A 27554-nucleotide genomic window follows, 5' to 3' on the forward strand; every position below is an offset into this window, starting at 1 on the left:
GAATAATTCAACAAATAAGTATAATTTTCCAATAAGTTTTTTTGTACATAATTTAAAACTTCTAATATCACTATTCGACTTCGACGCCCTTGCTTTAATGCCTCTGTGTTTTGAATGTCAAGATCAAACACCGTCCCCTTGTCTTCCCATACCACACACACATGTATACACACACACTGTTGCGCAAGTTCGCTCGCTCGCTGTCTCTGTTTATCCAGCTTGACCCGCCAGCCATCGGCCAGCCGTTTAGTAAACAGAGTGCCCGATGTCCTGATTCCTGTTGCTCCAGGGTGCTCCAAAAACGTACTGCCAGAGCGAAACCTAACCGAATTGGGAAACATAAACCAGCGTGTGGAGCACAACAAATAATCAAAGCTCGTCAAAGATGAGAAGTGCCGTAACGGTCGCTCTCTCGCTCTCTCGTATCTCTGGCAAAACGGTGTCCACTGCCACTGTCTTACCCATCTATGCTTCTGGTTGGATCCGCGAATCCGAAGCGTGGGAGAATGCATGACGCTCGTCGTTATGGTAGAATACCGACGGATAGACTGCAGTGAAGCCTCGTCGCGTGCAGACGTGTGCTCGCGAGGATACGCGATACATCCTGCACGCATTCCCATTCGGCACTACAGTCCACTGCATCCTGACCTATCCATCGAACTTACGAAGCGCGAGTGCAGCTTACAATCGTTTGGTGTTCTCACGAAGTTTACGGCTTAGTGAACGAGCTGCCGCTTACCCAGAGCCGTGCACAGTCCCATCAAAAACGCAGGATAGAAGAAAACGGTAATTCCGTACCACAACAGTGTAGCAATTTGTGCTCCGCTGCGGTCAGCTGCTCCGTTTAAGTCGTCAGTGTCACGTCGGTTCCGTCAAGAAATCCCTCGTTACCGTCGGTAGCTTCGCTAAGGCAGTCGGAGATCGTTCCGATTGGCTACGCTGATGTGACCCTAGGGACCCGTTCCCAGCGACCTGTCAGCGACATATTCCAAACCGTGCCGTTACTTCATTGCGCCATGCACAATAAGCCCTAAAGCTTGCCATTACATCCGTGCTTACTATCCGCAAGCATCCCTCTGGCTCCCAGATGTGCAACTGTATGGCTTCAGTGTGAAATGCAAGTGCGAGCGTGTGTGTGTATTTGTGCTCAAGTTTCCGAATTATCCACATTTTCCACCCCCAAAACCGTGCCCCATCCGTAATGTAACCCTTCTACTAAGGCCGTGGTGTGCGTGATTAGAAAATCAAACCGACGCTAAAACGAATCATAATTAAGTGCTTGCTTGCCGCTGTGCTTGTGCAATCGATCGGCTCCAGCTCGTCCCGCCCTAAGGTGATCCTGGCTGCACCCGTCCTACCGCAGTAGGATCGTTCGCACAACTCGCTCGAGCACCTGTTTGTGAGCAGGATTATTTACTCCCGGAAGCGACCCGCAACGAAGCAACGCCACCGACCATGGAACCAACGGCCAAGAAGAACACCGTGTCCGAGTTTAGCTACATGCTGCAGCGACAAGTAAGAAGTAGATTGGTAGATGTCCCCTGTATTTCCACAGGTTCTTGCCAGGTGCACAATGTGGCTGTTCTCGCTGCTTCATGGGGAAAAAAACGCACCAAACAGAATGCTCATAACGTAACGCTTCACACAACCGACCGGTGTCCCAATTTATCTTCCAATTCATTCTCATTCAGATTCGACCCATTCATCGTTTGTGTGTGTGTGTGTGTGTGTGTGCGCTTGTGTCTGTGTCCTTTGGCGAGTGGGCGATCGTCTTGCCATCGTTGCTCGGGATTCGGGAGCAACATCCCCCGGGCTGAAAATGGAAAAGATACACATTGGCACCGTAGCCGTTTCGGAAGCTTCGTGCATCCACGTCCTCCCACATCTGTGTAGTCTGGTCCGGGTTTACCCTCATTTTATTGCCTCCTCTATCCTATTCATCTCTTCACGTTCACCCAACTCCAGACCCTACTGGCTTGCAAAAAGGATGATAGAATACTAATTTATGGATTACCCTCTCACCGTCGGGCAGCGGCACGATTTGCCATTAGTTTCTGCCCTTTTGTGGCGGGTGTATCCGTACGACATCGGTGAATGCTCATTAGAGCAATTTGAAGCTAAAGTTGAGGATAAATCAAGTGCACATCCGAACGACTCCCTGGGTCCCTGGGTTTTTTCGAAAATCGCCCCAGCTCGGACGATGGAGCTAGAGGACTAAATTTACGCTAACCACATCAGTAGGACTTTCGTTCGGGTCCGGCACGACTGGGCAGACATTGTTCCAATTACCGAGGAGGAGCGGATAGCGTTTTAAGTTGCACGCTGACCTTTACCTTCCAGGCAAGCGGCCAAAGTTGGGCAAACATTGGCAGCATCGTTCTCGGAGGGGCTGTGCCGAGTGAACAACGGCAAGCTCACAAGTTCAGGGCTGGAGCACACGATGGAGCCACATCGGAGGTCAACTTTCGACGGTGCGAGGCCGCATCGACAAGGGAAAGTTGTGTTTTACCGCTCACTTTTTAGCGCAATGATGGAGGAGTCAACCGAACAGTACCTTAGGATAGATAGGATCATCTTCTTCGGATGGTGGGATGGTATCTTGCGTACTGTACAAACTTTGCTAGAATTTCAAGAGCTTTCTCCATGTTTAAACAGGGAACTTCCCAAGTCTACTTTCAACATCCGTTATTAGTTTGAGCCAAACTTTGTTTCAAAGCAAAGCTCACGAATTTCGTTACTTTACTTCTTCCCCCGAGGCATACTGGAAAGCCAAATCTACGACCGTTGGAGCTGACGCTGGTCAGGCTTTAAATTCCCATGACTACTGTCACACAGTGGTGCCCTTTGTGCGGCCGCGATAACTGCCCACCAGCTCATAAATCAAACAATAAACAACTTCTCACGCCACCGATCGATAAAGCAAGATACTTCACGACACCCGAGGACCCATCCCAAAACTCGAAGCGCTAATGGAACAAAGCGAACAAGCCTCGCGCCTCGCAGGGATGATTGGCGGACATTTCCTTCTCGGACACAGTTTGCCACGGGGGCTCCGGGAGCTCCATTCGCTTCATCTCCGACTTTTCGTAGAACATGATAATCCTACTTTCTGCACTCTTCTGCCAAACCAGCTTACTGCATAATGTCATGGTACCATCTCATTCCGGAAAAGCTTCCAACTTAATGGTTGGTTTGATGTACACGCACTCTCGGCACTCACTTCCGTATGACGACGGAGGTATCATCGCTTCTCTGGAGTGTGTTTGTGTGCCTCTGGTATCATAACATCTGAAGGAAAGCGTCAGCTTCCATCCACGTGTGCTGTGTAATACTGACGTAAGCCGCACGGCAACGACGCACCATCAAAAGCCGGTGCGTTCCGGTGAGTTTGGTGGGCGTTTGTCGAAAAGTTTTCCACCCGCCCCGCGTCTTTCCACGCTAAATGTTTACGACATCGTCATTTCGCCGTGTTTTTGCGGACCACAATTGTGTGTAATTAGAATTTGGTACAACTTTTCGTGCGAGCTTCAGGTGGAAAGTTTGTGCGCAAGTTAATCGATTTAGAGCAAGTTGGCAACGCTGGTTGTCTGAACGTTTGTCTGCGGTGGGTCATTGATTGCTCCCCCCTTCGGGTACGTTGAATCGATGGGTGAAGCCATACAGCAAATGAAGAGGTATACGTAGGAGGCAGAAATAAATTATAGCAGCTGCAAAAACTGAGCTGTAATCTAATTTCAGCCGTTGCTAGGTTAGATGGGTAGGTGTGGAAAAGTTTACGGCGTGGAATAATTTGGAATAAATTCTATTTTGTTTTTATAGTAACACCAGCACTATGTTACACTACCTTGCAGACCTTTCTAGAAGATCAAAGCTTTACACTCCAGGCAAGACACTTGAGCAACGTGTTGAACTTTACCGTGGTGATGGTAATTTGAGTTGCAATTTACTCTCACTACCAAACAAACATAAACATATTCAACCTATCGTAAAGGGATAGCATCAAACTTTGGCTCAATTAAATAGCTTCATTTAACGGTGCCACGTTTACACACGCCTAAAAAAATTGCTTTGCCATTATACTATGTACGAACTTTGTAAGGAATTCCAGTTTTGTGCTGCGTTTTGCATACCTTTGGGCGGTTAACACATGTTGAAAACTGTTGACGTATAACTAAAGAGGTAAAGCATTACATTTACCGATTTTGAAATGTTACACAGCATAGTTTTAATCAATTACACTTGTTGATCGCTTCATTGAATGCTCATAATGCACAATTGCTGTTAAATATCTCCATCATTCCCAGCATAAACCTCTAACAACGGCGATACATTTTCCACCACATTAAGTTCCGTTCCGTATGCAGCGGGGAAAGTGCTCTACCAACGACCTAATAGCCCACTCCAGGCTACCCACCCCAGGCCCGTTGGTTTTGAATTGTTTCGATAATATTAACTCATTCAAAAGCCAGGCAGCAACCGTTTCAACCGGATTGAGGAAATGCTAACCCATCCCGAAACACTGACCATTTCCATTATCTCTCCCCCGAGTGCTATTCATTTCTATTCAGCGTCCATACCGGTTCCTGCTTGTGCGCTCCACACCGTACGTTGGACCGTCCACGAAGCGTCCGTTGGCATGTGATGGAGATGGAACAGGTGACAGGAACGGGAAGCGCGATAGGAGATGGGTTACGGTGATAAGACGATAAGCAGAGGCAGTGGCACCGGACAGGGACGGGATGGTTTTGAGCAGGAAAAGCGAACGAAGCTAACGAAGCAGGGCGCAAACATTCACCTGCCCGCACCTAATGCTGCCATTTCTATGCAAAGTGAAAGTAAATAATCCATAATTGAAATCATTGGCATCCGCCGCACGAAACGCGGGGCACGGTGGCCACTTTGCCATTCCCACGGGATATGTCTTTGTAGCTGCGGGGACGCCTTTTTTGCTGGAGCGCTAGCGGGTCATTCGACGGGGATGCTGGGATAAGTAAGATTGAGTTTCTTTTTATCGCAGAGAAAATCGGTCACCGTGAAGGTCAGGATGAAGGTGGGCATGGGCAAATGGGTGATTGAAAACAGGTTGAGTGATTTTTACACTTTTATCGTGAGGAAGTAACAATTGTTGGTTAGCATTTTACTTATTATTTCCGGGAAGTATACTCCCAAGAAAGCATACTTTGTCTTCTTGCAGTGGAAAAAATCCGTTGGATTTGATTCACAATCCCGTAACGCCTTGCATGATATTCCGTTTCGATCCGGCGACACCGGGGAAATTGCGCGTCGAAAGCAATCGGAAAGGGATATCACTCATCGGTTTCGCTGTCGGGGATTGAGTTACGGAATTTCACACCATTGGCAGCGCGCGGAAGACCAAGCAGAAGAAGCAATGAGAGAGAGCGAGAAAAGGACAGAATCATAACGGTTATCGATCACGGTAAATTGCGTGGAAGCGACCGGTAATGCTAGGAAAAGTTCGGATTTTTTTATGTTATTGGTGAAACCACTAGACCGAGATAAAGGAAATGATGTTCGAAAAGATACATTAGAGACAACTTTAACGAGCACACCGGTTTGCTTTATTGTAGCTTAATTGTTTTCCACATAACAAAAGTATTCGTTCCAAGTTGGAGAAGTACAATAAAAATATGAAATGGAAAAAAAAACTGTCTTATGACATTACACTGAGCCTCCAAAAAAAAAAGTATGCTCCACAAAAATACTCTGGGGAAATCAGAAAGGCGATTTAAAGATGCTCGTAATGTTCGTGTACCGCTTTTGTGCAGCAAAAAAAAAGAAACACAGTTCTTTCGTCGCCAAAATAAATCCCCCCTTTTTTGCTGTGGCCTTCAACGCCGCTTCGACGTTCTTCTCATCGATCGTGCAAAGGCCCTACTTAAAGACCGACAGGAAAGAAGCTGTATCGTTACAACCATCCATTTGTCGGTTGTCACACCGGGATCCACATCCCACATCATCCGACGTGTCCTATTGAACGGCCTACCGCCCTAGCTGTTGCTGTCACAGTTGTGTCGCAGAACAAAGCGAAACCTTTCCCCCTCGTAATCGCACCTGCATACACTTTGGTGTTCTTCATTTTCCCTAAACTGGTCTCTTCCATCGGTTTGCCCGCCCGTGCCTGTTTTATTTTGCATGATTGATTTTTCGCTGTGCCGTATTGTTTCCGTGTTTCGGTGTATTCGGTGTAGGAAAGCATTTTTCCTCCAATAAAAATGAAGCCCACAGTCGTAAAGCTATAGGCGGAGCAATTTAAATTCTAAATTGGTGTTTAACGTAAAATGTGAAAGTACCAGCAATGGCTCGAAAGGTTAAATCGTACATCAATTATGTAAAACTTTGCTCCACTGTTTTCATCATCGTTCGATTGTAGCATAGAAATTGAGGATTAAAATATTTAGCAATACAAAAACCGGTTCGCTTCTTCACTTTGTTTGCAGAACGATGGCTTTTTTCCACCTCTTTTTCCCCATCTCCTCAGCACGCTCAAAAGGGGCTCAACAGCGATTAGCACCCGAAATCGGGGTTACGGCCCGTAAACAATCGCTTCCGGTGTGAAGTTAGTGCGAAATGATGTTCCGCTGCCGTTTCACAACCGGTAATTTACACGCCCACTTACATTTACCTACACATCCTCCTTCAGAGCACGTTCCCCGTTGCACCGTTGCACAATTAACAGTGCTTCCCCGACCGTGCTCATTTGCTGTGTGTTTCACAACCCCGACTCGATACCTGTTAGCTGTTAGCCGGCTCCACCGAATAATTCGTGCACTCGCATCGTCCCTCTTTTCCCGCTCTCGAGTGGTTCGGCAGGCCACGACGGCAGGCGGTCGACAATTTGTCGGGCACACATAAAACGATTTGTAAACAAAGGTATAAAAATAAACTTGTTCCGGTCTGAGGGCTTCTCGTACCGGTGTGCTTTCCATTTCCATTTCCTCCATTTCTGACCAGGTGGTCTCAGTCAGTAGTAGGAAACACAACGCGCTCGTTGCTCGTTGTGGGCAGCAGCAAGCAAGGACCGAAAAATCTGCTGTTAACGATGGTCATCTCCACTGCTGCGTGAAGCACGGTAGCTTGTCTCGCTTCGACGTGCGTGGTACGGTTCTGCTCAGCACGCTCTTTTTTTCGCTCCTTGGAACTGTTGCTACCCATATCACCAATTACAAGCGAATGTCGTTGGCATAGGCTGCTAGTAGGCTTGCGAAAAAAAAAAGAAATAAAGTTTAGCCAGGGAAAACGACAGACATTACCCAAAAAAAGCACCAGCAAAAGCTGGTGGACCACACCAGACCACTTTTTGGGAAGGGCAAAGATCACCAAATCGAGTGTGGGACGTAAACACAAAAGCAAAAAAACATAACACGATACGATAACGCGTTCAATAATTGATGTCCTTGTGCTTGTAACACCACTTTGCACCTGTTTGGTTTTGTTTTGTGTGCTTTGCTCCTTTTTTTTGCGCTTACGAACGAAAAAATTTAGAACATACGAACGTAGAGCGCTTGCTGATGGTGGAGCGATTTTTCCTACGCTCAGCCTCCGTCAGCACAATTGTCGCAATGAATCGTTAATCAGCCCAACGGGCGGAAAAAGCACGACATTTACACCATCCCAACCCAAGCAGCAACATGCCGTTCCGGGCATGTGATGTGATGATGACAAGTTGCAATGATTGTTTGACATTAACGAATTCTCGCACAAACACACACACACACCCACACGGACACAATGATGCGATGTCCCGAGGATGCTGTCGTTGTGATAAATTGCCCAAGGACACATGTACGCAACCCACTGATTGGATGAATCCGGTGTCAAGTGATGTGGGTTTCTGGCTGTGGTTCCGAAGAAATCATGCGTTCGTTAGGCAGCGAAAGGGTGGAGGTTGTTTGAATGTCTGTTGTCTGATCGATAAATGGAATACAAAAGGGTGTAATACGTTATTACAATCGATCTCTGTTCAATGTTGATTACAAAAGTGTTAAAATTGGCACTCATGCTCCACTTCTATTTCGTCATTTTGCTGATCTAACCGTTCTGATGCTTGGAGTATTTTATGATTTTAGTACACCAAATTGATTTGCAGAATACTGTTGGGGTTTCATTAAAGTGTTTACCTTCAATTCTAAACAATAAACCTACAAACTGTTTACATTAAATTACATAAAAATGTGTTGACAATCAACTAGTCAAACCGGAATAACACTTGAAGCGTACATAATTCGCTGAAACAACAAAGAGAATATTGAAAATTCAAATTCTAAAATATACTCAATTATCCTACAACAAACGATATTTCCATCGACGAGTAAATCCTATTATTAAACATTTATTCTCGATTAGTTGGTATCAATTGATAGAAAAACGGCTCCCAAAATATATTCCTAAGCTCTCGCAAGGCCGCACTTTTCCGAATAAATAACGACAAATAGACCGTCCCACACTTGCCCTAATATCATACGATCTTCATTAGAAAAGTTAAATTACCGTTCCGGACAAGCTGGTTGTGAAGTTCAATTACAATTACCATGAGCCCACGACGGTGCGCTAAATAAACATTCCAAGAACAATTTCGATCATATTTACCGCGCCCACCCTCTCGGAAGGCTCTACGCAACAGCATACGCAACACTCTACACTCCCAAAATCCCCTCTCCACACTCAACAGGCAACCGCCGATCCACCAACCACTCTCTTGCAATTTCTTTCCCCCCACCTGGTTCCATGGGGGGGAATGGAAAGGAATTTTTTGGTACAGGATAGGCAAAACTCTCTCACACTTCGTAAAGCAAAAATTTCCCACCGCTTTTCAATACTTCCAGAGCGCGGCAAAGCAGGAGGCATCGGAAGAGGCACATAATTGAAGTTCAAGAATCGATAATTTAATTGAGTGGAAAAATCGTCCACCACAGCCGTTGCGGTCGGTGCCGATAGCTCCCGCCCACCTTCTGCTTCTCGCGCCATTCACAAAAGAATGTTGGCTGGATGGTTGGGGAAAAAGGAACGGTTGGCTCGTTTGGTAACATTCTTCGCATTCTTCCACCGGTACCGGAGCGCCCGGTCGAGCCACACGGTAACGCAATTCCACCCAGCATAGATGCCATTCGATGGCCTGTATCATCTGCTGCCTTTCTTTCACTACTGTGGCGTGCACTACCACCAGCACCATCACAAAACGTGTAAGGTATAAATTACATTCCAATAACGTCTCCTTAATGCTGTTTCCTCCGCCGCTTGTCGGTACGCGAAACATCGTGCAAAAGCAATAAAAGGCGCTTCATGAATTGAACGCTCCAAACCGGGTTTGCGGGTGCCTTTCATTCAATATTTCCTTTTTAGCACCTTTGACTTTTTCTCCACCGCTCTGTCAGGTGTGGTGGGAAACGTGCAACGTCACGCTTTTATTTTTTAATCTTTCGTAAAAGCAGCTCGACCGAAGAGATGTGCTTGTGGTGGTTGGTGTGGAAGTCGCAAAGGTTTCTAACGGTCATGATCTGGGTCGTGATGCGATGAAGTTAGAAACGTTTCAATCAATTCTACGCGTCCGTTTTACTCACTCCCTGTGCAGAACGTAACGCACTGTATTGCATTTTATAAATATCCACCAATTTTTTAAGCATTTCCAATCAGCTTGACCATTCGGAGCATCATATGACCATTTCATATGAACGCTTTCACTCACCAAGCTCCAGTATGCTTATATACATTTTAGCAACCCTTTACAGATATCTTGAGACGATGGAACAGCTCGTTATTTCTTCCTTTCTTAGCAATAGTACAACTCCAAAGCCACCAAACAGATCACAATCTCTTGAACAAACCATCCTGTTTTCAGCTAGTGCTGAAGCTTGTACGAACACCCAAAATCTAGAATAGAATAAACACACAGCGGTGCCACTGAATGGCAAATCGACGGCAAAGACTTTTTTGTGACACAGAACAAAAGAGGTAAAAAGAAACAGCCAAATCTCGAGCGCCCGCTTGAAGGAGTGAAATAAAATGAATTAACTCATTCAACGTTTTGCGTGGCTCCGGGAGACACGGACGCCTTCCCCCCAGGAGCCGGCCATGCCGACGGGCATTGCGAACCGGTAGCCTAATGAATACAAATTGAGTTTTCGGATTTTCTTCACCAGCCCCCTCCGTCTCCGTCTTGTCTGCCGCCTACCGACTAATCCAGCGGCTACGATAGTCGGTGCGGATTGGGCCAATTCAGCAGCCCCCGTTTTCTCGAGTTAAGCTGTTGTGTTTTTCCTACGACAGTGACGAAGCTGACGGTGACTGGACCGGGTGGAAAATACTACGAGAAGAAATCCTTCGATCTGCTGGTGGTAGAAATTGGAGAAATTTCGCTGCTCCTGCAAACGCTAGCCGAAAACAGCACAGGCACGAAATTCGACCTCGAGCAAGCAACATGTTATTGGATACGATTTCATTAGAACTGCTTTTGTATGAAGAGCCAGCGAGAGAAAGAGAGAGAGAGAGAGAGAGAGAGAGAGAGAGAGTGGGAACGTCGAGATGATTTCGTCCCGCAACAAATGATTCCATTTTCTTGACCGCCTTCGCCGGCTTTTTGCCGGCAACATGCTACTGTCACACATTGCTTGAAACATAAAATATTAAGTACCCAAAAACTAAGGCTAGCTAGTAACCCGATCGGTTCTGTTGAGTGTACGCCACTGCTTTATTGTCATTGTTTGTGTGTGTGTGTGTGTGTGTGTGTGTATTTCGTTTGCTTGTCTTGCAAGAAGCTTTATCTTTCCCGGACCTACCAAGGTACGTTAAGCTTTTTCTATGAGGTGTAATGCGCTCTCTTTCTCGGATTACGCGGCTGATTACACGTGGTAAGGAAGACAAATTAATTCGTTATTTCTTTCACCAAGGTTAAAGGTCAACACGATGTTAGAACACCATGTCTGGAAATTGATCTTTCTTAAGGTGTCTCTTGGGGGCATTTATAACTTTTTATTATGAATTTATACGTAGCTTTGCCTAAAAAGTTGGGAGATTTTTGTTTTTGTTAATAAATTTCTCTCGCAATCTATGATCGTTTATTTATTATTCGATGAATTGGGTCATGTTTATGCTTGAACCCACAACCGTTTGTGTGACAGACCGCATGCTAGTATTAGTCACCATCGGCTGGTCATGATTAGATGAGAAGATTACCCAATATAAGCAACGTTACGTTATACTTTCTGGATTCATTTTCTTATTACGTCTCGATTGAGTAATATTTTATTTAAACAAAGCATTCAAAGGATTCAAACTTTTTAATTTGTAAAAGTAATAACAAATCCGCCTGTCTTACGTCCCACTTTCCGTACATTTGGACCCATAAAGAAAAAAGATAATCCGCTCCTCGAAGCAAGGTTTGCTAGAAATCGAGGCCAGCGAAGGATAAATCTCAACCAACTCGCTCCTCCCGCCCGACACAACGTTGGTTCTGTAAACGATGAGCGGTGATTAAGCGCTATAAATTTACCTTGCCTAGGGGTGGCCCGGTTTCCCTCCAACGCTCGGGGTAGGAAAAAGCACTGCCTTTTCCACGAAACGGACCCAAATCGCCCGCAATTGCGCGCGTACCCGAAGGCTCTGTGCCCTGCGCTGTGTGCTGTCCGTCAATAAACAAGTCGATTTAATTACGCCGATATCAAAAATGCAATTAAATTGCTCGCCAACCCGGGTAAGACCGTAGCAGGGCGGGTAGGGTTTCCCGGGGTGTAAAATAATCGTTCCTTTCGGTACGGTCGGTTGAGCTCGGCTGGTAGCATCGCGTATTTTGTTGTTGCTGCAGTGTCATTAAACACAGACTAGCGCCAACACATAGTGAAGTTGCTATGGGCAATTGAATCTGGAAACGAATCGATTAAGGAAATAGAAAAAAAAACAATCTCGAATGAAACCTAATCAAAGAGTTTAGTTTAATTAGAAACGCTACCATCATAATGATTATCTTTAGTGAAACTCGTTAAGCATGATATAGATCACCATTACATTGCAGTGCACTGCACCGCAACAATAAAGTGGCACCCAGCGTCAATGGCGATGAAAAACGACCGTCGGCACAAACACCAACCACCTTCCTGATTGATGGGTTTCGCAATCAGCAAACGATTTGAGCAGCTCGTCCGTTAACACACCCTTGCCGTAGCCTGCCCCATTTACCAACAAATCAAACCCGGACTGGATCCAAGAATCTCAATTTTATCTCTCTTCTCGCTCCTCCTTCACATCCTACGAGGCACTTATTGAGAAGCGATTCCATTTGACTCCCTGTCACTGTAAAGGCACATCGATCAGTGCAACGCCTTGCAGCAGGCAGGCTGACAGCAGCTGGTGCAGGAAGGAAGAAAACGTCTTGCGCGTTTACTTGGTGAAGGGTAAAATGATGCCCCTCGGTTTGCCCAAGGAAACCATACATTGTGCGAGCCCGCAATGACGGAAAGACGACAGTCAGTTCCATTTCTCACACCAACCAGGTTTTTTGCGCCATCCACGAAAGCTTATCCCGGCGTGAATAACTACCTGATGACCCTGGGATCTGCTGTCGCTGGCAGTCGTGGAAACCGTGGCGCCAGCGAATGCTGCAATCAGCTTCGAAACCGGAGAGTGTCGGCGCGATCTGTTCAGGAAATGTTGTTCCATTGTGCACAGTGAGCGGGTGGAGTTTGTGCACTGATTGCAACACCTGCAAGCGGATAGCGTGAAGCGGACGGAATCGTGTGGATCTGGTGGATTATACGATGCCTTTCCACCGTCTTCCAAGCTGACGGGAAGCAAATGCTGCACTTCGTTCGCTTCTGTCGATCCACAATGCTTTAAATAGAGGTGAGATTTGAGTGAGATTTTCCGAGCGCACTGTGTGTCCCGAACATCCCTCCGAATATCTACTCTCACTGTGTCTCCCATACAGGGCACGTACGCTTGAACGGGTGCATATTCGAAAAGCTCCATCAAGCTTAAAAAAAGGACATAGCTCCTCACAGACAGCACAAGCACACACCACTACGGATGGCCTTGAGAAAAAGTTACACAAATATTTGCTTAAGGTGTCAGATGGCAAACGGGCCCGCTGTGATGTTGTTTTTTCTCACGACCCACAAAAATATCCTCCCTCGATGCGGGTCACACAGAGCTTTTGCTTTCAATATTCTCAAATTATAAAGCACAACTCAGAAGCTCGCAAAAACATAGAACCAAAAACTTCACTTCATATTGAATCATCTTTTAGGTTTATTTGCGCACGATGCATCGTCGTATCGTTCTTCGCCGGCTTGAGGCGTGTTTGCAGCCAGAAAATGCAGAACTACAGCGCCAACATTTGCATATAAATAACGGAGCTGTCAGGCGAAGTATTTCACGCCCCTCAAAATGTACGAGTATTAGTCTCGTAGATGTTGATAAAAGAAAACTTTTTGTGAAGCTTGACTCCATTCCATCTTTAAGGTTGTATTTTTCACAATCCAACTGTATTGCTTAATATAAACTCTATCTTGGACCGCTGATCAATCCAACAGCTCCTAGCTCGTAACGATTAAAAGCCTATCAAACGGATCACACCATCAATTCGGTCATAAATCTTGCGTACGTATCTCATCATTCATCCTATCCGGCGGGACGTCCCACTGGTGCATCACACACACACATACACGATTGAGTGTGTTTTATTAATACAAATGTATCTGTCTTCTTTATGTGCCACCGGCAAACAAGATAAAAGCTAAACTGTGGAAAGCTAGCCGGTTGAACTGGCGATAAGATGTGACGTAGAAAAGTGACTCTAAGAGACAACGATTATGTTACAGACCAGCAACAATCCGTATTCAACCCACACAGCCGGAAAGAACATCAGCAAGGGGTTTGTTGATGGAGAGTTTAGAATGTCGATTCCTATCTGTTCGGGACACTGCCAACGATTGCGTGACCCCGGAGCACTTTCTTTTGCTGTCTTTCGCTTCAACAACCAACCACCGGAAATGAACGTTTTCTTTCTCCGCCTGCGTCTATTTGCGCATCATACTATCGAAAGCAGTGGCCATCGCATAAATGTCATCGGTGAAATGATTTTCTAGACCAACAAAATTAGGTTTTTTTTGTAGATAAAAATCAAGCTGTACTTCACCACAAGACGCAGCTGCTAAAGGATTTTATTCTTCCACCCAACCGATGACGGTTTCGTAACACGGCTGATGGCGTTGCTAAAGCTGCCCGTGACGTACGCGGTTGCCCTGTCCCTTTGAATGATTCTGCTTGTCCTTTCTTACGATATCGTTGCGTGTGCGTTTCTTTTTTTTTTTCTTCCTCCATTCTATTCCAGTTTGCCCTAGCCGTAACAGCGGCGTAACCTTTGTCGTCTGCCCGAATGCCCAAACGGCTCATCCTCAAATCACATTCCACACAAAAGGTCGCCGCGTGCAAAGCAGAACTCAATCCATGGATTCAGTGCGAACCACAAAAAGGCGAATGATGCTGTGGCGAATCCTGTGCGGAGTGTCTTTTATGATCTTGCTTGCTTTTACGTCACACGGGTCGCACGGGGGGTTGTGGTAACGCCACGGCGCATTTGCCCTGGATGCTGTTATCTAGTGTGAAAGAATTATTTCGCCTCTAGTTTTGTCCCACCTTCACCATTTACGCCTGTGTTGCTTTCCCAGTGAAAAAAGGGACGGTGATAAAATAGACCTTTCTGCATACGCCAAGGCTGCTCCTCCTCCCTCGGGACGGCAGGAAGGGATTGGGGAGAAAATATTCAGATGATGTGTGCTTTGGTCGACGATGGGCATGCACGGCACGTCTTGTCACTGACAGCAAGCAAGCAAGCTGTGGTCAACGGCCTGAAGGCATTGAAAACTCACTCCCGAAAACGTCCCCATGCACCCCCTTCCAAGTGGTTATGAAAAACCCATTGAATGAGACCCTTGCGGCATACAGCGTGATGGAATGCAGGCGCATGAGAGCTTTCGGTGTGTGTGTGTGTGTGTGTGTGTGTGTGTGTGTGTGTGTGTGTGTGTGTGTGTGTGTGTGTGTGTGTGTGTGTGTGTGTGATAATGTGATTATGGTTCAAAGGTTTAGTTGAATATGCTAACAGGTTGGATGATAATTTCAAAAGCATTAAGGATGGGTGGAGCTTTACAAATTGTTTTACTTATACTTTTACACATCAATTTGTTCAAGGAAATGTTCAAGCAAAAAGGACTTTTCACGATACAGGAAATGCACCACAACGCAACTGCTTGCGTCAGTAAAGAAAAGGCATTTTTCCCCTTTTCTTGCGATGCTAAGGGCACTTGTAAAAATACCTAGAACAAAATAACGCAACCACCTACTGCCGAAGAAGTGATCCAACATTCATCTTTCTGGCGAGAAGCATCTCGCACCCGGCAACAATAGCCTCCAAGCGTACAAACACACCTCCATCCAAATGGTACCACAAATTCTTCTCCTCACTCGTGTCAGCTACTCTTTGCTCGCACCATCGATAGCCATCGCGCCATTGATATTCATAGCAGTAAGCTGGTGCTGGTGGCGCTGGGTAGGATTTGAATTGGTCTGCCCGCGGTGCAAAACTGAACGGCACGAGTGGCAAGATGGAGACGCTCGGTACTTGACCGTAACGAGGCGATGGAGACGCATGGTGCAGCACGTGCTCGGTGAGGGATGAGTCCAACCGGGGCGGAACCTGCTGCTAGCAGCAGCTTAACCCGATCGCAAACACTATCGTGGCAGCGGGTTTAGTCTCTCGCTAGCTCAAGTGTTTGACTAGGACCATCCCGAAATACACACACACACTCATACGCGCTACACGACAAAGCCCCCGAAGGGGTATAAAATGGGAAAATAAAACAGAGATTCCACCGCTCCATTGCACGGTGTAAATATAATCCTATGATGGCAACGATACGGCTGGGGTATTTTTTTTTCTTCTTCATCTCCCTAAAATTGCTTTTTGCTCTGCACTCCGTTCACATATGCGATCGGCCTGTACAGTGTACTGCAAAGGCCACTCCATCGAAAGCTCTTTGTCCTGCTTTTCCCTCGGAATCCGTATCAATTGTATCCAACACTTGAGTTACGCTTTAAACTTTACCACTGCTTAACGTTTGCACTCTATTTTTTGTTCCTTTGCAGGCCAGTGACGATTCGGCTGAAGTGAACGCTTTCGATGACATCAACTCGCTGGTAAAGGTAAACAGTGTGAAGTATTTGTCCCATCGATGTTTACCTCATTGAAAACAACTTGACATCGATCGTTGAACGAATTCGCACGGGTTAACGTTACCACAGGTTCCCATTGGAAAATCTGCACAAACCAATCAACAACGTCAGTTGTGGTTTAAAATTATGCCAAACTTTCTATTTGCACCGTGCGTAACAACGAAACTACGCGCCCAGAATCACTTCACGGCCACTTGTCGACTTGTCAACAATGTTGCGGGAAATTATATTCGTAAATCAAACAGTTCATTTGAATATAAATAGCAAGCGTAGCAATATTTCCCATCGGTCCCTGAGCATTTCCCCGCCCAACGGCGACAACACTTCTCATGAAGTGTTTTTTCGTCCCATTTTGATTGCATTTTTTCATTTTGTCAACAAATAGTAAATAATTTCACTTTATTTGCACACAGTCGTTCAGCTTTTGGGCGTTTATTTGCAGTTTTTGGTCAGCTCGCTTGCAAAACTTCCGCCGAAACGGAAACTTCGTACCTTTAAAAAATGCCTATTAAAGTTTGAGCTCCATGCTCGAGCGTGTCATTTGCACGCTGACCCGTTTGATGAAGGATACGGTTTTGTCAATGCTGCTGTATCGTCCACCTTATCGTCCCGGGTTCACCCGGAGGCTCGAGGACAGCGCAAAGTGTGATCGATTTTTGCGACCTGTTGTTAGATCAGCAATTGGATTTGTAAACGGTCGTTTTTTGCCGCTTCCTAACACTCATTTCATTTTTCCCCTGCCCTTTTTTCTGGCATAGCGGCATGTCGATTTGAACCCATTTTCTGCATCGGCTCTCTGCAACTAGCGTCTGGAATGTCGCTCGCACCGGCACCGGGCGGCTCTCGTATGCACATGACGTTTCATTAATTGAGTTCAAACCAATTTCGCTTCCGGGCGTTCCGGGCTGCTCGGGGGACGGTTGCCTTTCGGGGAGTACGGCCACACGTCCGGAATTTCCCTCCCCTCCGAAAGCTAAGCGTCAAGCTCCTCTGGAAATGCCGTTGGGAGCTGACAGGGCTGGGAGAAATGTTTCGGAAGTGTTATGAATAAATAATTGTCCGGGACGCCAGGAGCAAGCAAAGCTACGGTAGGGCATTGGAGAGTGGTCGGACGTGTGCGTACGTGCGGCTTCATTAGCATAATGTTGATATTTCCAGTCCAAAAGCTGACAACGAGCGACAGGCGAGTTAGTTTTCAATTTTGCATATTTATGTTGCAGGGGTTTTTATTTAACTAGCTATAATTGCAGTGAGAAAAAGGTGCTGCTACACACTGACAGCTGTGAAGTGTGGACTTTTAGTTCCTTCAATTTAAAGCTTTCCATCACCGAATACACTATCCAAAATGGTTGAAAATGAAGCAAAAGTGGCTCTCTTTTCCCAATCATGCCAACCTTTTAAGCACTCTTTCCTTCGCTTGATCCCGGGCCAGTAAGTAATTGCTCATTAACGTAAGGTTTCATCTCATTTACGCCCGACCAATCATCAATTGCCCGGCGGCGGAGGCGGCAGCGGCTTGCTTTTATTGCACGGTTTATCGCTTTTAACACCTGTCTGGTCGTGTTACTTTTTGTGCCCTTTTTCCAGCGTGACCAGGCCAACCAGGGCAAGCCGGCCGAAACGCTCTCATCACTTCCGCAGGCGTCCTTCAACTACATCAATTCGATCGTCGGCAGCGGCGTCATCGGCATCCCGTACGCGCTGCACCGGGCCGGGTTCGGGCTGGGGCTGTTTCTGCTAGTGATTGTGGCCGCCATCACGGACTATTCGCTCATTTTAATGGTGAGTATTTTATACCGAGTATCAACATCGCACCGTCGTATTTTCTCTCTCAAGATGCATTATTAATTACTGGACGGTTGTAGCCGGTCCACCGATAATCCGGCAGACAATTGCAAGCAAGCGTTATGATAGCGCTTTGAAGCGTACAATAATAGCGTGCTGCCTTTGCGTCGATGATAATAAATGCCAGCATAATAAAGTTCGCTTCCTTCTGCAACAAACGGTACTAGATAACGCCGTTGCGTGCTATCTTTCAGGATGAAAACATACACCCCACACACACACGAAAACACGTAAAAGAGAGTGTGCCTACATGAGGGTACGAGGCGTCTATTCAACATGCTCGTCACCCTGCCATTGTTTAGCGTACTTCCTTTGCTGTTTTTATTACCATTAAACTTCGTCACAAAATCCCTGCAAACATCTCCTCGAATCTCCGGGACCGCCGCCACACGCATAACATGCTGGTTTTAATGCGACAGGCCTTCGCCGCCTACTTTCATCTTGCACAGCTCGTGCACGTGTTTCGGGCAAAAGCCGACCGAATATATATTCAATTCTTATCCATCAGCCAGCGCCCGCCAAAATGATGGTTATTGGGTCGAATGTTTACAAATTCATAACCCACATCAACGCCCGCTGTTGTACTGGGTGTGAGCGCATCACCACACAATGGGCGAGCAATGAAATGAAGCCGTAGTACGGCGTCTTAGCAGGGGATGGCTCTAAAGTTTTCGTATCAGGCAAAAGTGCCAAAAGATTTTGAGCAAAACGGGAACGATATTGTTCGGTTGCCGTAGGAAAATCCTGGCGCAAATGGGTTTCATGGGTGCGGGACAATGACGTGAATTGTTTGTGTGGTGGTGCAAACTGATGTGCAAACATTGGTCTCTGCTAGGCTCGCCCTAAATTGACGAGGTCCTGTGGACGTTTTGGAGGAGGGGCAGTGGGTTGTTAGATTGCCATGAAAAAGTCGTTATGATGAATTAAGAAGCATTCGCAGAACATCCAATTTTGTGTTACTATGAGGTGGTACATAGAAACAGCTTTTTTATTGCAGCAAGTATCACGACTTGAATTTCGATACTGACAAGCTTGCTCATTCAATTACTTAATCAATTTTTTTTTTTGGGATTTTTAAATCATAAGTTTCAAAAGCAACCCTAATAATCACGACCGAGATGCTTTTCCCATTTAAAACAACATTACCTTCATTTTGAACGCTACACAAACTAAAGCAGGAACTAAAAACCTTCTCTAAACTTTGAATCCTGCTGGATGGTTTTGCATACGTTTGCGGGTTTTTGGCTGTAACATTGAACACTCTTTTTTTGCCACACGCCCAGTGCACCACCGTCACTGGCATGCGGCAAAACAGTGGGGCTGCTGCAGAACATTTGCATTATTTATTCAGCAACATACTAAGCGGCATGAGTAGGACGAGTGGAACGAGAGGAAATAAACTAACCATTGAAGAAACGGTTACATTATGGCACTTCAACGAGAGAGGGACGAAAATGGAGAGAAAAATCACGCAAACGAACACAAACTCTCTCACACCTCTGTGTTGCAGTTTTATGTTTCCAAGCACTTGGCATGAAGCTGTTGCTGGTGTGATGATTACCCTGCTACAGAAAACCGTTTCATTTGCCAATAGCTAACCGATTGCGAGAAAAATCCCTTTCTCCATGCCAACCGGTCCAGACCGTGAACGTGAACTGTACAAACAAACACACACAAAAAATGCCGGGTCTGGAAAATCTCATTTCCTAATGACACAGTTGGCATCCATTCCATCGGTATCTGGCACTGTTACACTCTTCCGAAACAGGGACGAACGAAATAAGCCGAGACCAAGGGACAGCACGAATGCACCATGAAAAACAGAAGGAAAAAAACCAGGATGGCACAAACTTTTGCAGTCGTCTATTTTTAATTTTTATTTTTGCACACAACCACAAACCCTACGCTCCCGATGGTGGGTAGATAGAGTTAGCCCACGGCAAGATAATTTCAATCGAAACCGCCAGTAAGTGTGTGCGCGAAGAAACGAGCAAAAACTGAACACCCGAGACAAACTGAAGAGATGTGCAAAAAAACAAAAAACTTTCTTTCACACTTTTCCCTTTTGGGTGCAAACTTTGCCGAAGGGACAGTTTGCAAAAATGCAGACGGCAGAAAAACATAATACGTACACCATTAAAAGACGATACCGGCAAAATGAAATAGGGCAAAAACCGAAACCACAGGAACATTGCCAATCCCGTTTGCCCAGGGTCAGGCAGGTTTTGTTTTCCCGCTCTTGCCGCTTCCCCCGGGGGGGGGGAAGGGGCAAAAGAGTTGGGTCGATTAAGGGTAAGAGGATGGAGGGTATCGTCCCGTTTCGCCTGCGAGGGGAACACTTGCCTCGTGCCAGGAGGAACGCCTTTTGGTGCCGTTTGAAGTGGCACAAACCGTCCTGCATTCACTACTTTATCTCAGGAACAAAGAAAATTGGCTCTGGAACGTTGCATTTTGTTACTTCGCTTCAGGATGCTTAAAATGTAATTTGTGGAATTTGTTTCTGCTTGCTGTTCAGTGGTGAAGGAGGGAAAGTAAGTGTCCATGGCTTTGCTTTGTTTCTCCTATTCATTCGGTAAAATAGATTAACCGTAGCGGGCGGCGTGACAGCCCGATTTACGACAATACACCAACTGTTGTGAAGTGAGCTTCTTGAAGGACCTTATAAGAGTATGTACCAAGACATACACACAGAGGCACACACAAAAGAGCAAACAAAAGGGCCTAAACCTGCACCAGCAGCGGTACCAGCGGCAATGTGCAATCCATTAGCAAAGTGGCGCGCACGCTTTCCAAACGCCACAAAACGGGGAGCAAACAAGGACGTGTTTAATTTACGAAGGCATTGAGCGTTCTGCCAGGCACTGTCCGGACGGTGGGCGTCCGTTTGCATTCGTTAAGATTGCTTTTTAATCGCATTAGGCTGGCAAGACGAAATTAGTGACGATTCGTCAAGCACTCCCAAGGAACGCCACCCTGCTGAAGCCTGTTGAGGCACACGAAGCGGGAAAGTACGCAAACCACACACACAGGCACGCAAAGGCTTTGATCGTGTTAAACGTGTAGCACTTTATACGCCGGTCGGGTGCGCGCAAATTTTGAATGAAACACAAACGAACACATTCCACACGCACACACACACAATTTAGGCACATTTTCATCCGCCAGCGAGGAAAAGCTTCCTCCGTGTTTATTGTGTGCCGTAGGATTGCGTGTACGGTTGCGTACGGAGGTTGTTTTCGGAAGGAGGGTTGTTTGCCCCCACCATGCACAGTTATCTCACACGCAACGCCTCCAGGAAATAAAAGCACAGCGCAATCGGAGCCGGCTTGTAGTGGCCTGGGAGTCGAAATTGTGAAAACAACGAATTGCTCCACACCTACTCATCACTCATGCTTCTGGTTTTTATGAATGAATAATACATATTTCACACGCGTGCGTGGGAGCGTGGAAAGCACTTCGCATCGGCCAACTCGACGAGCTTCACAGGCGGAACACTTGCAGCTCCTGAGTGAAGATGCATCGCTATGCCATGTTTCTTTTTTTTATGCTGTTCCCCTTTTCAAACACAAAGCTTTGCCAACAGCCAGTTAAAACCTTCAAAACTGTTGCTCAGTGGGCTACAAATTGAGACCGTGAAAACGGCCGGCTGGCGAACGATGCCTTTTTTTTTAGGGGGGTAGTTTGTAGAGTAAATTTGTTACCATCAACACGCTTGCCTCCTTTTCGGCCGCTTCAAGTATGTACGTGGGTGACGAGAAATCATCACGAAAGCCCGGTACAATGAACCCCTGGTGCACGGGTTTGAGTCGGTGTCGACTAGCAAGCGAGCGATCCTGTTGCACATTTTGCTCGAATTTGCCACCCCGAGGAGGAGATTAATAGCTACGATACACGGAGCGAGATTTAGGGCGGCAAAATAGATTTAAACGATGGCATCGTTCCTCGTTTGCGCTCGTGAGCGGATCGCTTTCAGCCGCAGGAACCGAACAGGCCTTCGGAGGCTCTATTATCTGGAGTGTGGTGTGCTGGAGTATTGTTCGGGCAGCATATTAAAATTAATGCACAATGCAGTCGTTTAACGTTATTTATAGTGGCTGGTGGGGGGTGTTGTTAGGAGTTGTTGTTGGAGAGTGGTATAATTGGAAAATTTAAGGCACAGTATCACTATTCATTTGCGGTATAAGTTATACCGATGTAAAAGCGCTTTTAAAAGCCCGTCGCGTAGTTTAAGTAATGAGAATTTAAATGCATAAGGCTTTCCTGTTAAGCTCGTGCTATCTGGTAGGCATCTCGTTGTGGACATCGGTTCTAGGCTTATCGGCGAATATTTCGTTGTGAATAATAACTCCAATAAAGATAAAATTTGCATAACTTCAGGCGCGTGGAAAGGATTCCGCGAATTGTTAAATAAAAATCCTTATTGTACATTTAGATATGAAGTACTTTTGGCAGATCTACATGTAAATTCGCCGTTTCTAGTCGTGTCGCCCATGAAACCCCATTATAATTGCACATAAAATTGTGTGTTGACCGCAGAACAGCTTAACAGTACGCTTATGGTAAGCTATTTGCATAACTGCAGGCGCCTGAAAAAGCTGACTTTATTCGGTTGATTCAATTCCATATTTTACAGGTATTTTGAAGACCAAATAATGAAGAGTTCATTAAGAGTTGCAAATAACACTGAAACAGAAATTCACACACATGACTTGGTTTCATTAAATTATCATTTTCAATTTGCGAAATGATTGCTTCAATTTTCAATAACGTTCGTGCGATTACCTTCTAATAGCTTGACTACTTTTTTGCAATACCAATAATAAACACTCACACGCCACCACCAAAATGCATTTTCCGTTGATCCATTGACAGCGCACAGCTGCATGCACTCAGGGATGCTTTCCCGATCCCCGATTTATATATTCCGTACCCGTGCGCGTTACTCACTCGTGACTAATTTCCTCTCTTTTCCCTCCAATTTCCCCGAATGTCTTTTTTCTCCCTGTTTAGGTACGCTGCGGTCACCTGAGCGGAAGATTCAGCTATCCCGGCGTGATGGAAGCCGCATACGGCAAGGGTGGATACTATCTGCTATCGCTGCTGCAATTTATGTACCCTTTTTTAGGTGAGCGTTTCTTGTTTTCCCCGTTCCAGCGGTGCGACCATGTACCTGTTGTACGGGGAAAGGTGGTGCACAAAAACCCCACGTAGATATAAAAACAGCTCCATGTTAGCTATGAAAGAGGGAGTGTGTTGTGTACGAGAGAGCGAAAGAGAAGGCAGAAGGGCAAAAGCGAGTGAGTCAAAATGCAATCACGTTTTTAACCTATTTCTCGAAACTGCATGGGGTCGATCCGGTTTTCGGAAAACTAGAGCACGGCACCGGAGCGCTTCATCAAGCATGGCACAGCGTTTGCGTCATGGTTTGCCCCAAAAAAAAACACGTACACACGTCCTTTTCGGTGGGTGCTAATAAAGAATACCACCACAAGAAATTTAACGCCCAGCACACACACACACACCGACACACAAGAAAGACTAGCTTTCTTTGTTCCGCTTTGTTCGTGTCTTGGCTACAATTTGTCCCGGTCATGCTTTAAAAAAGAAACCAACCGAACCGTCCTTGGATGAAATTTGTTCCAAAAAAACAAGCTCTAATGACTCACATTCAATCGGTGGGTGAATGTGGGTGATTTATTTCCATGCAACAGAACGGGACTTGTTTCTTTCCAGTCTCAGAACTCTCGACTGCCCTTTCAAGAGAGATGTGCTATAGATAAAAGAGTCGCAATCACTGTTCGCTACGTGTAAGAAACCAAACTAACGCAGCTAATTAGTGTGCATAAACCAATAAAAATCTATCCGACGTCATCGAGAACGCAGCACCCGTCTGCCGCGGCTGCGAGACTTATTCAATTAAAACTTTCCCATTTCTATTGGAGGGATAAAGAGAAACCTGAACACCTACACGAGTCACGGGAGGCGCTAATGAACAGAGGACAGGACCACGCGGTAGCTAACTTTAATCGTAATCAACACCCCTCACCGAAATGGCGGAGCGATCGAGCCCGCACGGACCGAGAAATGGAATGGAAATCGTTCGAAGTTCAAGCGCTGCCCACTCACGCTACGATTCAAGCTTCTGACCTTCTCTTTCCTCGTACAAACACACACAAACACATACTCTGCTGCTCCAACAACATTGTTTAGAATCGTTAGCAAATCCTTTGTCTCTAAGCGTCATTTTATTCTGCACCATCTGTCTGTTGCCTTTCCGCACAACACAAAACGACGCCTTTGGGTATGCAATCCGCCCGGCAGCCATGATATCGTACAACGTGGTCGTGGGCGACACACTGTCCAAGGTGCTGGTGCGCTTTGTGCCGGCCTGGGGCAGCTCGATGGGTATGGTACGGTTCGGCGTGGTGCTGGTCGTGACCATCTTCGTCGTCATACCGCTCTGTCTGTACAAGAACGTGTCCCGGCTGGCGAAGGCAAGCTTCCTCAGCCTGGCCTGCGTGGTGCTCATCCTGATGGCTGTCGTTTACAGGCTCCTGTCGGGAGATTACAGTGTCGTGTAAGTATTGTTTGGGAGAAGGGTTTTGCCTGCTTAAAGCTCATTCTTTTCCTCGTCCAACTCACCACTATATACAGCCCCAACACTCCAGAATCTTGGCGATTTGCCCACAGTGATCTGATTCCGGCCGTTGGCATAATGGCATTCGGTAAGCATGCCGAGTGCGCCTGCGAGTGTTGTGCTTTACACTCTACTTGTGTGCTATTTCGTCCTTTTTCTCCAATCCCCACAGCCTTTATGTGCCACCACAACACGTTCCTGGTGTACCAATCGATGCAAAACGCTACTATGGAGCGCTGGGAGAAGGTGACACACTTTTCCGTCGGATTTGCCTGGCTCGTGGCGGCACTGTTCGGTATCGCCGGCTACTGCACGTTTCGAGCACTTTCGCAGGGTATGTACTGGCGAGCTGTCATCCAACCTTATCTAGCTGGTCATCACTGTTCTTATCTCTGCTTGTAGGTGATCTACTGGAAAACTACTGCTGGGATGACGATCTGATGAACTTTGCCCGCGTGCTGTTCTCCGTCTCGATTCTGCTCACCTTCCCGATCGAATGCTTCGTGTCGCGGGAAATTGTCCGCACGCAGATCAAACGGTTCTACTCGCACGAGGTCGTCGAGTATGACACGGACAAGGATCCGAGCCATGTGACGGGTGAGGAGGACGACCGCAAATCAATGATCACGACGCTGGTGATTGTGTTTTCGGCGTTCATCATTTCGCCCTACACCGAGTGTCTCGGGCCGGTGCTGGAATTAAATGTGTGTTTCGCTTATGCTATCAATCCAAAACTATATCCTCCACAACATGCTAAAATGTATTGCTTTACAGGGTCTGCTTGCTGCTATTCCACTCGCGTACGTCCTTCCCGGACTGGCCTACATTCAGCTCAGTCCACACTCGCTGTTCAGCCAGGAGAAACTGCCCGCGGCCGGCCTGGTGCTGTTCGGTACGATCGTTACCATTTCCGGTGCCGCCATCCTGATGCCGAACTTGATTGGCGATTGCCGGACCGGTATCATTATGGGATACTGCAAGGATGACGAGCGGGCCCTAAATGGAACGTTCTTTGTTGCTTCGACGCTGGATCCAAACTGTGCAACGGACAAGATGTAAAGCGGGCTGACAAAACGGATTACAAAACACTATACAGGAGGGAAACATTACAATCAAAAACTACTGATACTGAGAAACAGAAACAAAAACCAAAGAGTAAGGTTAGGAATGGCTAGTTTACAATGCTGTTTTGTATCTCGCTGGAGATAGTTTACACCTGTTGTTGCGTTCACTTACGAGGATATTTTGAAAACATCGTCGGGATACTTTTAGCGCTACCTATTGACGCCATGTGGTGCTCTCAATCAGCAGTATTCGGTACCTGCAGAACTCTCTTTCAGAACAAACGAACCCTTTTCTAAACAGGCTTTTCTAACACTTTTTCTACTGTAAAGGTAACTGAAACTATATTTTTATGATGATCGAGATGAAGTCAAATAATTTATATACGCTATTTCAAGGGAGGCCGATAGATTTATATTTGTATAACATATTATCCTACCAATCTACGACTTTTCTCTTGCTTGCGTTTCTAACTCTTACACCTCTTTACATACAACAAGCAATCAAAGCTCTATTTGACAGTAACATACTATACGAAGTGTCCACAAACTGAACACATGTTGAGATACTACACCAAAACAGAACCGATACTCACACAAACACACCTACATACTATAATAAGAATCAAAACCAACAATTTCAAACGATAAAATGAAGCAGAAAAAATACATTACCACTATCCATAAATCTAATCTAATAGTGCACCAGCAACCAATCAATTCAGTCTTGATAAAAATGTGTAGCAGTGTCCTCGAACACGCGTATTGAAACTTTTAGGGAACAGATCGAAAACATAATCATAAATCATAAGAAAAACGAAAAACAAAAACTCTGAACCAACGCTGTTTTGAAGGTAGGAAGAGAAGAAAACACAAATCACTTACATCGATTAATGGATGTTTGGAGATGGTTAAATTAATAGCGAAAGATGAACAGATGTACCAATATTTAACAAGCAAAACAGAACTATTATTATGCAAACAAACACATGCATTTGAAAATGGAAAAAACTAAACCCATTTGTTTGTTGTTACAAACAACTGGGAAAACAATGTCCGACCAAGACACAAGAGACTGCGCTCTGAACACGGTCGTAGCATACCTTTAGGCGGTTGAAACCCATTTTAAACCCTTGAAAAGGCAAGATGATTTGTTTCATGCAGTAAAATACGTTTTGATTGCGTTTGAATGCAGTAAAGCGTTGATTGTCTGGTAAAAAACTGCAGATTATTTGTGCGTGCGTTGATAAAATATAATAGTCCCAGTAAGTAACGATACATGTATTATGATGTCCTTCCGGAGCACCGCGGAAAGACAAATTGTTCAAATTTTTCTTTTTTTGTTGACATACGCTACAATTAGAATTTCTTTCTTTATCATACTCAATTGAAAATTAATTGAAATATTTACAAAACCAACCCTTTAAATAAATTCCACTTATTAAATTATTGCCACACACGTAAACACAACTACGAAGACACAAACACAGAGAGATAATATATGAAAAGAAAATATATTTTAAGTAGCTAAATTTATCAAATCAATCTATAGGAGAAGAAGAAATCAAACGAACATAAGGACAACTAGAACAAACAAACCAACCAAAAAAAAAACCTAGCGATCCACATTACGAGCTGATGTTATGAATGTTAGACAATGTACTGAATAAAATCCAAAACTAGACCGACCGAAGTCGCTTTCGCTTCCCAAATTTCTTCCCGTTCACGATTGGACGATTTCCAAATCGTGGTACCAAAAAGGTATCCCGCAT

General features: G+C 45.6%; 1 protein-coding gene across 2 annotated transcripts; it reads left to right on the forward strand.

Annotated features, from left to right (window-relative positions):
* The first annotated feature begins 559 nt into the window (after positions 1-559).
* Positions 560-27475, forward strand: LOC120893450 (putative sodium-coupled neutral amino acid transporter 11). 2 transcript variants are annotated; one of them, XM_040295351.1, is made up of 9 exons: positions 560-1515; positions 16153-16209; positions 17827-18021; positions 23095-23209; positions 24406-24661; positions 24739-24809; positions 24894-25055; positions 25124-25425; positions 25496-27475. In XM_040295351.1, the coding sequence occupies exons 1-9, from the start codon at positions 1456-1458 to the stop codon at positions 25778-25780; spliced, it is 1503 nt and encodes a 500-aa protein (XP_040151285.1). In that variant the 5' UTR covers positions 560-1455; the 3' UTR covers positions 25781-27475. The 2 variants fall into 2 exon arrangements, with proteins under 2 accessions (XP_040151285.1, XP_040151286.1); XM_040295352.1 differs by having other exon boundaries at positions 16153-16203.
* The last annotated feature ends 79 nt before the right edge of the window (positions 27476-27554 follow it).

Source organism: Anopheles arabiensis, chromosome 2, assembly GCF_016920715.1.
Source record: "Anopheles arabiensis isolate DONGOLA chromosome 2, AaraD3, whole genome shotgun sequence".
Classification (NCBI taxonomy): Eukaryota; Metazoa; Arthropoda; class Insecta; order Diptera; family Culicidae; genus Anopheles; species Anopheles arabiensis.

Excerpts from the sequence above, each read along its gene's own strand:
- LOC120893450 (XM_040295351.1), top strand. The coding sequence starts at position 1,456 with ATGGAACCAACGGCCAAGAAGAACACCGTGTCCGAGTTTAGCTACATG. Across the intron at positions 23,210-24,405 it reads ATTTATGTACCCTTTTTTAG|CCATGATATCGTACAACGTG; the intron begins GTGAGCGTTTCT and ends TCCGCCCGGCAG. Across the intron at positions 24,810-24,893 it reads CGTTGGCATAATGGCATTCG|CCTTTATGTGCCACCACAAC; the intron begins GTAAGCATGCCG and ends CAATCCCCACAG.